Genomic DNA, 15,873 nt, shown 5'->3' on the forward strand with positions numbered 1-15,873 from the left:
TAATTCACCGCTGAGCTCGGGAGTTTATTCTGTGCCACCATGGTTGACTCTAAGTAAAACAGAGAGAAAAAAATTTACAGGCCATAATTAAACCTCTTTTGAGTGGTTTCCCTTGCTAGGATATTCAATGAGGGGAGATTGCCATTTTGCCAGTTCTTTGAAGACCATCTCATTGACCTTGTCTTCATGACTCCAAAACAGTAAAGAGACAAATCAAACATAAGTGAAGTTCAAGTATGTGCCAGGCTAGTCATTAAAGGCAGAAACATATAGATTATAGCTCTAGCTCTTCATGTCCAAGAAACACCAGTCCCACCGGGTTCAAATGCAAATGTTCTTTGTAACCTCATTGACTCCTTGTCAGTGACTGGGTAAGAAGAAACAGATGAATGTGAGAAGCGTCTAAGGAAGAACATCTGAGGCTTGTAGTTTTCTAGGTAAACTCCATGTTTCCTCTGACTCCAAAATTATATATCTTTTTTTTTTTTTTAAGTGTCTTTTTTTATGTGTTATGGGATACTCTGATATAAAACAAATATCACTAGATCTGGACATTAAACTCCTGGCTAGTAAGTACATTTCTTTGTAATCTGTGGCATATGCCACTGATGTCAGCTGAAATGAACTTTGCTCAGCCAAATGGTTTGCAAATATTAGTTTGGGTTTGGCAACTGAAGTGAACAAATCAGTCTTATCCTTAGTTTATCCAAATAAACCCAATGGTTTTATATTTTAAAATTGAGTCATTTAATTGTTGCAGTCTCAAGTGTACTCTTACCTGTCCATGCGTATTAATCATCTGAAAATCTGTTTGCTTTTAACACAGCCACTCAGCATTAGGGAGAAAATGCCCTCTCTGTTCTTACCTTGCTTGAAAGCCTGGTGAGATTACTTTTAGTTAGCATACACAACTTTTAATGCTTCTGAAAACAGAAATGTTAAACAAGAAGCCATTCTTAGGGCAGGGGAAAATGAGTTGACAAAGCAGGAGATTCAGGAGCTTGTCCCCTGCTGTGTAAGCTAAAATGGAAAAGGAAGAGCTGGAACGTTCTCTGTGGCAGGACAGTTTAGGGCCTTGTTCTCAGATCTGTCCATTCCCCTCTGGCTTTGGGCACAGGCCCACTACAGGTTAGCTGGAAAGCCCAGTGTCTTTATTTTTAAACTTGCTGTCATTTCCATGCCTGTTGGGAATAGAAGGTGAAACGGATCATTTGTTTTGGGGCTGAGCTTCAGAATTTGTATGCCAAGATAGTCCTCAAGCTCCCTGGACTTATTTTAAATAGATGTGAATACTAACAAGGTCTAAGCCCTATAATAATAACCTGAAAATGTGACCAGCTCAGAGAAAAGCAAAACAAAACAAAAAACTGCCAGGAGAATGCTTTCTGTGGAAGATTAAAGGAATCATTTTGAGTCCTGAGTCTCCACACAGTGGAATGTGTATATTTTAGGATTAAGTTGAACATTTTGGGTCATGGCCTGAGGTTGGCCAGAAAGACCAGACAGCAGGCGTCCAGGGAGTGGTAAGAGCTCACAGAGGGTGTTGGAATTTTACACACTGCTGCTTGGTTGCTGTTCTCTGTGCACAGGCTGGAGAGAGCCTGCCACTTGGAGGGCCTGGTTGGTATTGCTGGGCAGTGTCATTAGAGGACAGATTTCTGCTTGGCTGTGGCAGGGGAACAGGACTTGCTCAGTTTTAATGAAGATGGAATATTAATCAGTCATACAAAGGAGACCTGGTGTGGCACTGAAGGATAAGCACTGGGCCACAAGGGCCACACTACCCAGTCCTGTGCCAACCTCCCAATTAATTGTTATGATTGAGTCCATTACCGCTGCCACTGTGCCAATCAAGATCTGTGGTTCCAACTTACCAGCTGCTCCTTGGAAATCCTATATGGAGTCGCTCTGCATTAGAACCAACTCAAGGGCACTTAACAACAGCAGTTTAGGTGTCTTGGTGTGGCACTGTTGGATAAATCCTAGATTGTAAGATTGGTTTGAGCCACAAGGTTGGTGGTTCAAAACTCACCCACTGCTTCTCAGAACCCATAATGTCATTATGAGTCAGAACCAACTTTGACAGGCACTTAACAGCAACAAAAACAATAAAAGAAATTAAATACTGGCAGATGATGAGCTTGAAAATATTATCCTAAATGAAAGAAGCCAATCATATATGAAATTCATTAATTTATACAGAATTGCAGAAAAAGCAAATCTGAGAGACAAAGTAGGTTAGTGGTTGCTTAGGACTGGGTAGGTAGAGAGTTTAGGGGTGATAGTCAAGAGGAGTGAGATTTCCTATGGGGTGAAGAAATGTTTAAAAAGTGATGATGGTAATGAATACACAACTCTGTAAATTCTAAATTGGTGAATCTTCTGCTGTATGAATTATAGCTCAATAAAGCTATTAAAGAAAAGAAGAGGAAATCTGCAGGTGGCAGAATGAAGAGTGTAGAGCTTGAACAGGGAGGAGCCTGGAGGAAAGGCCCCAGTGAAAGCTATGAGCTTAGATTTTGTCGCTTTAATTTAGTTTTTATTTTCAATCAACATTATGGTGGCCAAAAGCTTTACATAATCATATAGCTCCTTGCATCAAATAAGACAATCTATTAAGAACAGTAACAAAAGCACAATGCTCTGGCCCATTCATGCCCATCTTCATTGCTAATTCCCAGGACGATGGCTGGCTATCATTTTCAGCTGTGGCTCAATAGTGCTAGCATCACCTGACTCACAGCTGTTCCATTTTAAGTAGGGTCTGTTGACTTCCTACAGTGAGAACAATGGGCTGTTTTGTACCTCCGTTCTACATGCTTCCACCGCCCCCATCTTCCCCAGAGAGTTGAAGAACAGTTTTGATGAAGTCCCCATTCACTATGTGCAGAATGATGTAAATATTATGCACAAGTGAGGTTTGTTGTATTCTGTGATTCTATTTCCTTTCTAGTACAACTTTCTTTCACTGAACTTAGTAGTTGTCTCATAATTTTAGTTCTCTGTGTGGCACAAAAGGGTAAGCGCTGAGCTACTAACCAGAAGGTTGGTGGCTTGAATCTTCCTGGAGGTGACTCAGAAGAAAAACCTTCCAATAGGTCATGTTGTTGCTGTTGTTGTTAAGTGCCGCCGAGTCAGTTCTGATGCATAGCGACCCTGTATAGGATTTCCAAGGAGCAGCTGGTAAGTTTGAGCCAGTGGCCATGCGGTTCAAACCTACCTTGCGGTCTAGCACATTATCCCACAGTGCCACACCAGGACTCTTCCTATAGGGTCATAGCAATTAAAATCCTACAGAGCATAGTGCTACTCTGACACACATGGGGTCACCATGAACTGGAATCAATTTGATGGCAACTGTTTTGGGTTTTTGTTTTGGCAGTATTGGGGTGTGATCAAAAGCACTATGAGTGGTTTGGAAAATAGGCTTTGTTTTATGGAGAATAAAGGGAAATAAAGGTGTAAAGGGGGATGGTTGAGGACCAGAGGGAAATCTAATGAAGGAGAGTAGAGGGAAACCAGTGAAGAAATCTATGGGGGGCTGTTGCTCCTGTGTAAGTGAAGGCCTGAAGTTGCTGTGGCTCAGTGGGCTGACAGTAGGAGCAAAAAGCCAGAGACAGAACAGAGAGGGATAAAGACTGTTTGGAAGGTGCGAAGACAGCCTACATTGATGCTTGATGCCCGATATGAAAGAGTAAATGCTACTTCATCACTTCTGCCTTCCATATAGCATTGCAACAATCCATGACAAACCCTATCTTGGCACCATACAGCAAGGGCAGTTCTGGGAAGTCTGGCTGCAGTGTAGCTAACATAGGCTGTGTGTCCGGCCACCAAAGTGGACAACACAGACATATCCTCATACCATTAGAAGTGTGAATCTCCTCTCAAGGCTTCAAACATGTCAAGAAATTGATCTGTTTTGTGACACCCTCCATTCACCTGTTCCAATTCAAATATTGTTAAAGCCTCTTCCAAAGTATTGTTCTATTATGTCACATGCTTAGGATACTATTCCTGTGTCTTCCTCCCCACCTTTTCCTGTTTGCTTGTGCTTACTTATGAACACTAATCGCTGGTGGGTTGTAAATTTTACCAGCACTGGACTGCTAACCAAAAGGTTGGCAGTTCAAATCCACCAGCCACTTTGTGGAAACCCTGTGCAGGGTCACTGTGAGCCAAAACTGACTTGATGGTATTTAACAACAGTATCTTTAGTGAAGCTGTCTTTGTGAGATTCCTGTACAGGCTGAATTATCCAAGTGTTGTTCCTCAGCAGTTTTCCGTTTGCTTCTGTCAGATGTCTGGGAGATTGCCAACCTTAAATATGATAATTTTCCAGGTTGAGAGTGCTTGCTCATAAGGAAAATAAAAGTGTACATTCCAGACATGTCTGAAGTCAGAATGAGGGTCTCAGCTTCTCAGTATAAAACTTCAGTATAACTTTATTTTCCTTATGCAGGTTCCAGACCCAGATGGGCTTCCTGGTCACCATCCTGAGTCCTTGAGTGGTTTTTTTTTGTTTTTTGTTTTTTAATGGCCTTGTTGTTATGTTGTTAGGTGCTGTCTAGTCAGTTCCGACTCATGGAAGCCTTAAACACAGCAAAAACAAAACACTACCCAGTCTTATGCCAACTTCCCAATTGTTATAATTGAGTCCATTACCGCTGCCGCTGTGCCAATCCATCTCATTGGGGATCTCCTTTTTCGCTGACCTTCCACTTTACCAAGCATGATGTCCTTCTCCAGGGACTGGTCCCTTCTGGTGAAAAGTCTGAAATATGAGAGATGAAGTCTGGCCATCGTGACTTCTAAGGAACATTTGGATTGCATTTCTTCTGATTTGTTTGTTCTTATGGCAGTACATGGTACCCTCTCCAACACCATAACTCAAAAGCATCAATTCTTCTATGGTCTTCCTTATCTGTTGTCCAACTTTTGCATGCATAAGAGGCTGCTGAAAATACCCTGGCTTGGGTCAGGTGCACCTCAGTCCTCAGACTGACACCTTTGCTCTTTACACTTTATTTCAATTCCCACTTCTGCTTTGCACAGTCCCAAAGTTTGATGTCATCTCTCTGTTCTAACTAAACACTGTATACTGAGTCCTTTACATATTTTCTCCTGAAATAAGAATGAAATGTTTAGAAAAGGTCAGAATATAATAGGATAATATAGTGGAAGACTACACAAATTTTTAAAAGCTGGAAAATAGATGAGTGATAACTAACTCAGCAGACTAGAAAAAAGTACAGATTTATGGTTGAGTAGGAGATTCCCAAAAGCTAAAATTGTAGAAACTCAGAATGGCTCCAGAATTGGAGGAATACAGGTACCTCTGAAAGCAAGAGGTTGATTGAAGATATAAGAAGCTGTTCGTTAGGCTCCAGCCTCCTCCCTCACCTGTCATGTCTGGTGAAGAAGGCTCTTCCCACACCCCATGGTAGAAGATGGTGACTGGCTTTCTGGAAAGATTGAACTAAGGGACCCAGGCATAGGTTTAGGGAGGTAGTACCCCAGTGAGCTGGATTGGCAAGGTGACAGCATCAGTGGGCTCAAACGTGGCAACAATACTGAGGTTGGCCCAGAATCGGGCAGTGTTTCATTCTGCTGTGCATAAAGTCACTCTGAGTCGGTACCAACTCGATGGCACCTGACAACAATAACAACAAACAGAAAACAGAGGGATTAAGTGAAAACCACACCCAAGGTTGCCCTCCCCAACTCGAGGATGCTGGTTTCCAATCTTATGAACTCACTTAGGCGTTTGGAAGATCACGCCCTGGATGTGAATCTTCCACCCTGGATCTGAAGCCTCCAACAATTTTAAGAGGTGCGTGTGTCACCGTATCACAGAGTACAATCAAATACTCGAAAACTAACAAAAAATCTACTTAATATTATTTCATTTTCATTGATTGCTTTACAAGACTCTTCAAAAGGGTTGTATAAAAATCCATGAAGTTTAGAATATAATATTTCTGATAAGATTTGGTCAGAACACTAGCTCTTATGCTCTTCATACTTGTCTTCAAACAGAAGCTATAACAGAAATACCACAATGGGTGGCTTTAATGAAGAACATTTTATTTTATCCCTTAATTCCAAGCACCAGCTGCAGGGGGAGGCTTGCTCTCTGTTGGCCATAAAGGAAGTTCCCTGTCTCTCTTTAGCTTCTGTTTGCTTCCTTGGTGATCTATATACTGTAGATTGGACTGACATTGCTATTCCTCTATCTCTGCATCTTTCTGTGCTTGATCTACTTATTTTATATCTCAGAAATGGTTGGTTTCAATACACATCCTACACTGATATGGATTCACGAACATAACCTAGAAAACCCTATCCCCAGATAGGATTACATCCACAGGTACGTTGTTGTTGTTGTTAAGTGCTGTTGAGTCAGTTCTGACCCATGGCAACCCTGTCATTTTGAGGATTTCCAAGGAGTGGCTGGTGAACTTGAACCACCAACCTTACAGTTCAAATGACTTTTCAGTCCAGTGCATTAACCCACAGCACCACGCACAGGGTCAAGATTTCCAACATATTTGGTTGGGACTCAATTTAATCCATAATAATGAATGATGAGCTCTCCAGATGAAAGTTGTTTATGATAATATTATAGTAGTATTACACACTTGCCTTAATTGTGTAAGTATTCCTATTATTAGGATCCTAGGTTTTCTTCATTTTCAATTAAAGACAAAGCACCTAACTTGATGCTCTTGCAGAGGTTCAGATGTATAGAATAACAGCTTTAAGCTCACGTGCTTTACTTCCGTAAGTGTTGGTTGTTGGCAACCAAGGAGGGTTCCATCAGTCACATTTAAGATTTGTAGGATAGTTGTATTTTTACAGTAGTTGTAATCTGAAGTCGTTGGGTGATGAAGAGTTTTAATTTGAAAAGTGCTGGATTACCAAGTTACTTATATGATTTTTTTTTTTTCCTTTCCATCGCTTCTTTGATTCAGTTGCTCCTAACAGACCCATTCCACCACTTGTGGAATGGATTGACACAGTAGCAGCAGCCGTGGGCTCAAGCGTAACAACACTCATGAGCATGCCACATGACCAGGCAGTGTTAAATTCTGTTGTGCCATAGGGTTGCTATGAGTCAGAACCAACTCTATGACACCTAACAACAACAACAAAAGACCCATTTTAAATAAATTTAACTGGAAGAAAAAATAGATGTTATCCTCTAAGCCTTTATGATGATAGCATTCAACGATTTTCATTAATTTTGAGAATTAAAACTTTATAAACATAATACTTCTAAACAGATGTAGCACCCGGTGACCAAAGAAAGTAGAAAAGAGTTGCTTGAAATGGTTCAATAGAAGCAATTTTGGTTAAGTTTTGGCATTTATCTTGACTGAAGTCTTTCATCTAGAAAATGTCTATTACAAGAAAGAAAACATTAAGCAGCAATTACCTGCAAAAATTGATCCATCCCATGTAAAATGAGATGTCCTTTGTTTTTATAGCATGATTTATTTTGCAGTGTGTGAACTTAAATCGCCCTCGATGAGTGATTTCCTGTGGGGACTGGAGAACTCTGGCTGGTTAAGACACATTAAGGCCATCATGGATGCAGGACTCTTCATTGCAAAGGTATGAGATGACAGAAAATAAACTCAAGGGCAGTGCTACAAGTGCACTGACATCAGGAAGGAGGCCCTGTTTGTGGGAGAGGGTGGCAGGCTCAACAGCCTCCATCTAGTTTGCCCTGAGAAGATGTGATTTTTTGAGAGTAAGGGGTTTAACTACTAGCATGTCAGTGCAACTGTCATGGGAAAATACATGCAGAATAATCTTTCTTCAATTAGGCTTTGTCCTAGGAGGAAGAAGGACTTTTCTCCTCTCACGGAACAACCAGATTCGAGTATCTCAGTAATAGGTGCCTGTTGTCTTTCCTTGTATATTTTGTATTGTTGAAGTCGATTCTGACTCATAGCAACACTATGGACTGAGTCGAACTGCTCCGTAGGGTTTCCAAGGCTCTAAACATTTGTTGTTGTTGTTAGTTATTGAGTCAGTTCCCACTCATGGCAGCTTTGTGCACAACAGAGCAAAACTCTACCCGGTATGGTGCCAACCTCACAATCACTGCTGTGCTTGAGGCCATTGCTGCTGCCACTGTGCCAGTTCATCTCATTGGGGGTCTCCTTCTTTTCCACTGACCCTCCACTTTACCAAGCATTATGTCTTTCTCTAGGAACTGGTCCCTCCCGAAACATGTCCAAAGTACAAAAGACAAAGTTTCACCATCATGGCTTCAAAGGAGCATTCTAGTTGTACTTCTTCCAACTCAGATTTGGTTATCTTCTGGCAGTCCATGGTACTTTTAACATTCTTCTCCAACACCATAACTCACATGCATCAATTCTTCTATGATCTTCCTTATTCACTGTCCCACTTTCACTTGCATATGAGGCCATTGAAAATACCATGGCTTGGATCAGACATACCGTAGTTCTCAAAGTGACATCTATGCTCTTGAACACTCTTAAGAGGTCATATGCAGCAGGTTTGCTTAATGCAGTATTTTGTTTGATTTCTGGACTGCTGCTTCCATGAGTATTGATGGTTGATCCAAGCAAAATGAAATCTTTAATAACTTCAGTCTTTTCTCCATTGATAATGGATATTGTTTAGTAGTCCAGTGGTGAGGATTTTTGTTTTCTTTACATTGAGATGCAATCCATACTGAAAGCTATGGTGTTTGATATTCATCAAAGATAATTACTGGCAATTGAAATGCAAAGGATATAAACCTTTATGGGAACAGTGTCTCCCTTGGAGTGGTTGGTGGGTTCAAACTGAAGACCTTTCAGTTAGCAGCTGAGAACTTAACTCTGTACTCCTTGCCTATTCCCTTGATATTAGTAAATTGATATACATATATTTTAATCATGTTGTTGTTGTTAAGTGCCTTCGAGTTTGTTCCGACCCATAGCGACCCTTTATAGGGTTTCCAAGGATTGGCTGATGAGCTTGAACCACCAACCTTGCCGTTCAAATGACTTTGCAGTTCAGTCCATTAACCCGCAGTGCCACAACAGGAATCCATTTTAATCATGGTGGTGGTGGCGGTGGTGTTGTGCCGTGGAGTCGCTTCAGACTCATAGCCACCCTGCGTAGGATTTCTAAGGCTGTAAATCTTTACGGGAGCAGAAAGCCTCATCTTTCTCCCGCAGAACTGCTGGTAATTTTGAACTGCTGACCCTGAGATTAGCAGCCCAATTCATAACCACTATGCTACTAGAGCTCCTTCATTTTAATCATATCATAACCAAAAGTTATATTCTTATAGCTAGTAGGTGGATTCCTTTCTACCATAGGACAAATGTTGCTGCAGATTTCACATAAGTTGTTGTTGAATGAATTGGCCATCTGGTTATTCAGTGTGCTTTTATAAATCCCTCTGATTTAGATTTAAAGAAAACTGTGACTTTTTTTATGACATTGTATACTTCCTTTTATTAGATAATTCATTTATTGAACATGTTTATTTAGTGGCAGGTAGGATTTCATTACTTGGAGCCACAATCAGTGTTCATGGTAGCAGCAATCAAAAAATCAAATGACATTTTGCATTGGGCAAATCTGCTAAAGATCTCTTTAAAATGTTAAAGAGCAAGGGTATCACTTTGAGGACTACAGTGTGCCTGGCCCAAGCCATGGGATTTTCATTTGCCACATATGCATGTGATAGTTGGATAATGAATAACGAAGACCAGAGAATTGATGCATTTGAATGATGGTGTTTGCTAAAAATACTGAAAGTTCCATGTACTGCCAGAAGAACAAACAAATCTAAGTCAGGTGTCAGAAAAAGTACAACCAGAATGTACTTAGAAGTAAGGATGTTGTTGTTGTTATGTGCCGTGGAGTTGGTTCCGACTTATAGCAACCCTGTACAGGGTTTCCAATGCTGTAAATCTTTACGGGAGCAGAAAGCCTCATCTTTCTCCCGCGGAACAGCTGATAGTTTTGAACTTATGACCTTGGCGGTTTGCAGCCCGATTCGTAACCACTATGCTACCAGAGTTCCTTTAGAAGTGATGATAGAAGACTTTTTTTCACATACTTTGGACATGTTGTCAGGAAGGACCTATTGCTGGAGAAGGACATCATGCTTAGTAAAGTTGTTGTTGTTGTTGTTAAGTGCCGTTGAGTCGGTTCCAACCCATAGCGACCCTGTACAGGGTTTCCGAGGTTGTCAATCTTTACAGGAACAGAAAGCCTTGTCTTTCTTCCTTGGAGCAGCTGGTAATTTCGAATTGCTGACCTTGTGGTTCACAGCCCGATTCGTAACTACTATGCTACTAAAAAAGAGGAAGACCCCCCAGTGAGATGGATTGACAGAGTGGCCCAAATATAATAACATTTGTGAGGATTTTACAGGACCAGGCAGTGTTTCATTCTGTTTTGCATGGGGTCACTATGAGTTGGAGTCGATGCAACAGTACCTAACAAAAGCAGCACAATTTTAGATGTAAGGATACCATGCTGACTAAATGACATCAAGTTTCTACCCTCCAAAGCTTATATTCTGTTGTGGGAGACCAAAAAAAATTATCCATAAATGGATATAGAACTAAAGATAATCATAGGTACTATGATGAAATCTCCATTATGTTTACCCATTTTTTATTTCCTGCCAAGAGACTCATGACAACAATTGTGAGATGGCATAGGACCAGGCAGTGTTTCATTTTGGTGTGCACAGCGTCTGTATAAGTCAGAACACATAACAACAGTAACAACAAGTAAAGATACTCAAGATGATAAAATGGCACATTCATTTGCATTAGAAACAGAAATTCCTTTCTTAAGCAGATATTTTCTTTTATAATTTTTTCTTTTGTTTTCTCCTTCCTCCTCCACCTAAAATATATTGTTGTTAAGTGCCATTGAGTCAGGTCTGACCCATAGCAACCCTGTATGGGGTTTCCAAGGAGCAGCTGGTAAACTTGAACCACCAACCTTGTAGTTCAAATGGCTTTGCAGTCTAGTTCACTAACCCACAGCACCACACTTGATTCTTAATCCATTTAAAAAGCTCTGGTAGTACAAGTCAGACTGCTAATCTCAAGGTTGGCAGCTCAAAACTACCAATGATTCTACAGAAGAAATATGAGGCTTTCTGCTCCCGTAAAGATTTACAGGTTGCTGTGAGTTGGAACCAGCTCCATGGCACATAACCACCACCACCACTTATCATTTTATTTCTAACTTCAAGGTTTTATAGTTTATAGTTTTTGTGTCTTTACCATGTTGGTAATGGATGGACTAGGAGTCCTGGTGTGGTGCTGTAGGTTAATGCGCCAGACTGCAAAGCCATTTGAACTGCAAGGTCGGCGGTTCCAGCTCACCAGCTGCTCCTCGGAAATCCTATACAGGGTCGCTATGGATTGGAACCAACTCGATGGCACTGAACAACACCAATAACAATGAATGGACTGATGGCAAGATCAGAATTTCAGTATTGACTGGAAGGGAGGAAGAGTTGAGGGTGGGCCAGAGATATGTCCTGAGGCTGTGTTTGCACTTTCCTCTAATCTATTTACTTGGAGTGTCTTGGGTGGTGGTATCTGGATAGAACAAGAAGGAAGGGCAGGTAAAGCTTTGGCCACCTTACCAAGCCACTCCTTGGCTTTGCCCCAACTAGGTGGGCAGTAAACCCTACAAATGAATAAACAGATAGCTTTTATTTTGGGGGTCTTTTTTTGGTGAAAATATAAAAAGCAAACCTAGTTTTGATGAGAAATCTTTGCCTGTTCACTCCATCCTTTGTGATGTTGTCCATCCTATGTTTTTAGGCTATTTCTGAGGAAGGAGCAAGTGTACTTGTTCACTGTTCCGATGGCTGGGATAGGACGGCGCAGGTGTGCTCGGTGGCCAGCCTTCTGCTGGATCCACACTACCGGACTCTTAAGGGCTTCATGGTGAGTGTGCTGCGCAGGCTCCCTGCTCTTGGGGGCTGTGCCTTCAGCAGTCATGGGCCTCTCTTTGTGTAGTACTGGCAACTTTCTTTTCCTCTTTTTCTAACCAGTGTTATTCTTCTCTTAATAGGAGCAGGGGTAAGGTGAAATAACCTTGGGATAAAGATGTGAACTTCTAGGGTATTGAAATGAATTCAGATGCACACTATTAAATGTGAATTTGGGGGCAAATATAAAATATATTGAGTAGTTTGTAAGATAATAAGTTTTATTTGCACTTAAGTATTTCAAGTCTCAAATTAGATAAATGTGTATGTATAGCAAAACAATTTTCAGAAAATATAGTTGGAGAAAAAATACTATGTGTACAAAAATTCTATTAAGTTCGCTAGTATTGCAATAACGCAAATACCAACAGCAGGGGGATTTAAAGAACAGAAACTTGTTTCCTCTTAGTGCTGGAGACTAAAAGTCCACTTCATGGTCTTTGCCTTGTCTATGTCTTCCTTCTCTGTAGCCTCAGGTTTTCCTTAGTTCCTTGTCAGTTCTCACATGCTGTCTGTTTCCCCACACCTGCATATCTCTGGGTCTGATTTGCTCTTTTTATAACTCAGAAGTGATCAGATTTAGTACCCACCCTACTTGAAAGCACAGTGGCTCTATAAGATAAGCACTGAACTGTGAACCACAAAGTCTGTGATTCTAGTCCAGCAACTTCTCTACAGGAGAAAGATGAGGCTTTCAGCTCATGCAAAGATTTACAGAAACCCTATACAGGGCTGTTATTAGTTGAATCTGGCTCGATGGCGCTTAACAATTACTAGTTGAGTATGGTCTAATTAATTAATATAGCAAAGAAAACTGTATTCCCAAACAGGACTGCATCCATAGGTATACCAAAAAACCCCAAAAACCAAAAAAACAAAAAACCCAAAACCTGTTGCCATTAAGTCAATTCCATATAATGACCATGTAGGACAGAGTGGAATTGCCCCATAGGATTTCCATGGCAAAAGTCTCTAGGAAGTGATTGCCACATCTTTATCCTACAGAGCCCCTAGATGGTTTGAACTGCTGACCTTTTGGTTACCAGTCGAGTACTTTAAGAATTCTAACACATGTCTTTGGGGGATAACAATTCAATCCATAACAAAGTCTTTGCATGGAGCAACATTTCTAGTCTTTATTTCTTTTAAGAAGTATTTCACAACTGGGGGGTGAGAATACTAAAAATTTTACAATGGCTTTTTGTTCTTGGCTGAAATGATCCATGAGTACCTCATCTTCCAGATGCTGCTCATTTTAGGTATGCATCAAACTGTGTAACGTGTTGCTTCCATTTAGACATTTAAGACACAACACAGACTGTGGCTAAGCTGGTCCTAGTGTCTTAAAGTGACTACAGTGACTCCCTAGTGACTGAGGATCACCCGTTGCCTCTTTAACCACGACTTGGTAGGAGCTGCAGTAGGCCCTGAATCCACTGTAGATGGTGACAGAGGAGTCTTCGTGGGGTGTCTTCCCTGCTGGATCTCCTCCTTTATCAAATCATTGAGGAGCTAACAATGTGAGGACTCAAGAGAACACGTTTTCTTTCTTGGATCCTTCCTGCCTGTCTGTCTTCCTGCCTTGCTTCGTTTCTTCCTTCCTGCCTCCTTCCTTCTCTATCTTCCTTCAGTTCTTCTGTCAGAGAACTTCCAGTTACCTGTGACAGCATTGTGACTTCAGAGTGAGTGACAGTCTTGCTTCAGACCCCTAACCTGAGGTCAAGAGGCTTGGAGTCCTTCATTTACATTTGTAGAGTGAAGGGTTCCCAGGTACACATGAACATGGGCCTTACTCATTGTCTTTTTGTCTTGACCTCATTCCCACCTCTTTCAGCACTTTTTTCTGCCATTGATTTATTCTAATTCTGCCACTGGTGTAGCACTGTGGGTTAATGTACTGGACTGCAAAGTTGGTAGTTTAAACTCACCAGCCACTCCGTGGAAATGCTATATTGAGTCACTATGGGTCGGAACTAACTCGATAGCACTTAACAATGACAACAACAAGTCTACCCCATTAAACTTATGACACACACAGAATGCCGCTAGAGTTCTCAAGGACTAATTTCAACCATGCCACTTCTTTTTTTAAGGGAACCCTTTGGCTATTTTAGAGAATTGATTATACTGATGAGACTGCTCCATATTAGGGTCCTGGTGTGGCATTGTAGGATCAGAACTGGACTACTAACAGCAAGATCGGTGTGTCAAGCCCACCAACTGCTTCTCAGAAATCCTTTACAGGGTCACTCTGAATAGGAACCAACTTGAGGGCACTTATCAACAACAAAAACATTCCATATTATGTTATTTAAATTATATTTTTGCATCCAGATTTCTTGAGACTATAAACTCTTGTTGACCCTAATTTTAAAGCAGGGCTAAAACTTCTAATATACTCCAAACCCCCATCACTTTAGAATTCTTCTAATGAATAATAAAGTTCACCAGAAAACATTTATGTCTGTTTCTTGTAAGAACGGTTGGTATTTTACATTACAGTGACAGGCAGCTTGGTAGATTGTTTTAGAGATGGGTTTTGGAGTTGAAAGAGCTAGGTTCTGAGGTGGCATCCACTACTGCCTATTAGAAAGATCTTAGGTGAGTATTTAACCTCTCTTGCTCCTGTTTCCCATTCTGTGAAATCACTAAATATGCATTCCACAATTAAACAAGATCGTATGTGAAGCAATGTGAACAGATTCTGGTGTTTAGAAAGCACTCACTGGGAGGTATGATTACATTTTCATGTGTACATTCTCATTTATTTTTCCTGTATATGACATTCACATTTGCCCTTCAGATACGTGTTTCTATATTAGTGGATAATGCATGCTAGTTCATATTTAGGTCACTGCAAAAGTAGTGGCTTCTGGTCCCAAGGACATCTGAACACTTCCCTTGGTTTTGGTCTCTTTATTTTTCCTTATTGGATTCTCTCCATGATATTTATCTTCTTTCTTTTGTAGGTATTAATTGAAAAGGATTGGATTTCCTTTGGTCATAAGTTTAATCACAGGTAAGATATTTAAAAATACGCAGTTCTGACCATTTAGGATAAAAACTTTCTGAAGTTTTCAGTGAAACAGGGAAAATAGCTTTATCTTTGAAAGACTTTTAACTTTGTGTATATTGTGTGGAAGGTTCAATAGTATTTGTTGTATCCATTGTATCACAGATAATGGAAGTTCTAACTTTCACTACTGTTAGTATGAGTTGGTCAGACCTGAACTAATGTTAAATTGTTCCAGAAGAGACCCAGAATATTTGTTCATTAATTGACCTACAAAAGAAAAGCGTCCCCTTCCTCCTACCATACACATTTGACTTACTAAGATATTTCATTAGGAAGTGCAAGTTTAGGAATAAACAGCATTCACTTTCAGCTACAAGTTGTAGAATGCTTGTAGATTAGTTTCTTTTTGACTTTTAACAGTGGAAGTTAAATTGGGCTGATTACTAAGAGGAAATTGGAATGATATTACATAACAGAAATAAGATTATGTCTGAAGTATAGGCGATCCCTTAGTACTTAGTAAGTACTTATCAGTATGTCTCTTAGCATTACCATTCTAAGATTAAAGGTAATGGGAAATGAAAGCAACCCAATTCCAAAATGAATACTAATGGCTCAGACCCTTTGGAAATGAAGATTTGTATCACCATCATTAGGCCAAGAACCACAACCAGCCGAAGAGCTTGATGAGGTCAAACGTAATATGAAAAGTGTGGTGCTGAACCATGTAAGATTCCAGCTTCAGTAATTTTATGGTCTTCCACTAGTTTCTGTAGTGTAGTGGTTACGAATCGGGCTGTGAACCTCAAGGTCAGCAGTTCAAAACTACCAGCTGTTCTGTGGGAGAAAGATGAGG

At 40.5% G+C, this 15,873-nt stretch overlaps 1 protein-coding gene across 1 annotated transcript in view; it reads left to right on the forward strand.

The window, feature by feature from the left end:
• MTMR7 (myotubularin related protein 7) overlaps positions 1-15,873 on the forward strand; it is a 123,293-nt gene that overhangs the window by 92,439 nt on the left and 14,981 nt on the right. Inside the window, exons 7-9 of the mRNA XM_006834467.1 lie at positions 7,508-7,617; positions 11,832-11,957; positions 14,971-15,020. Of these exons, the coding sequence (XP_006834530.1) occupies positions 7,508-7,617; positions 11,832-11,957; positions 14,971-15,020 (286 nt within the window). The remainder of the gene's footprint in view (positions 1-7,507; positions 7,618-11,831; positions 11,958-14,970; positions 15,021-15,873) is intronic.

This window comes from Chrysochloris asiatica, unplaced genomic scaffold (genome assembly GCF_000296735.1).
Source record: "Chrysochloris asiatica unplaced genomic scaffold, ChrAsi1.0 scaffold00011, whole genome shotgun sequence".
NCBI classification, from domain to species: domain Eukaryota; kingdom Metazoa; phylum Chordata; class Mammalia; order Afrosoricida; family Chrysochloridae; genus Chrysochloris; species Chrysochloris asiatica.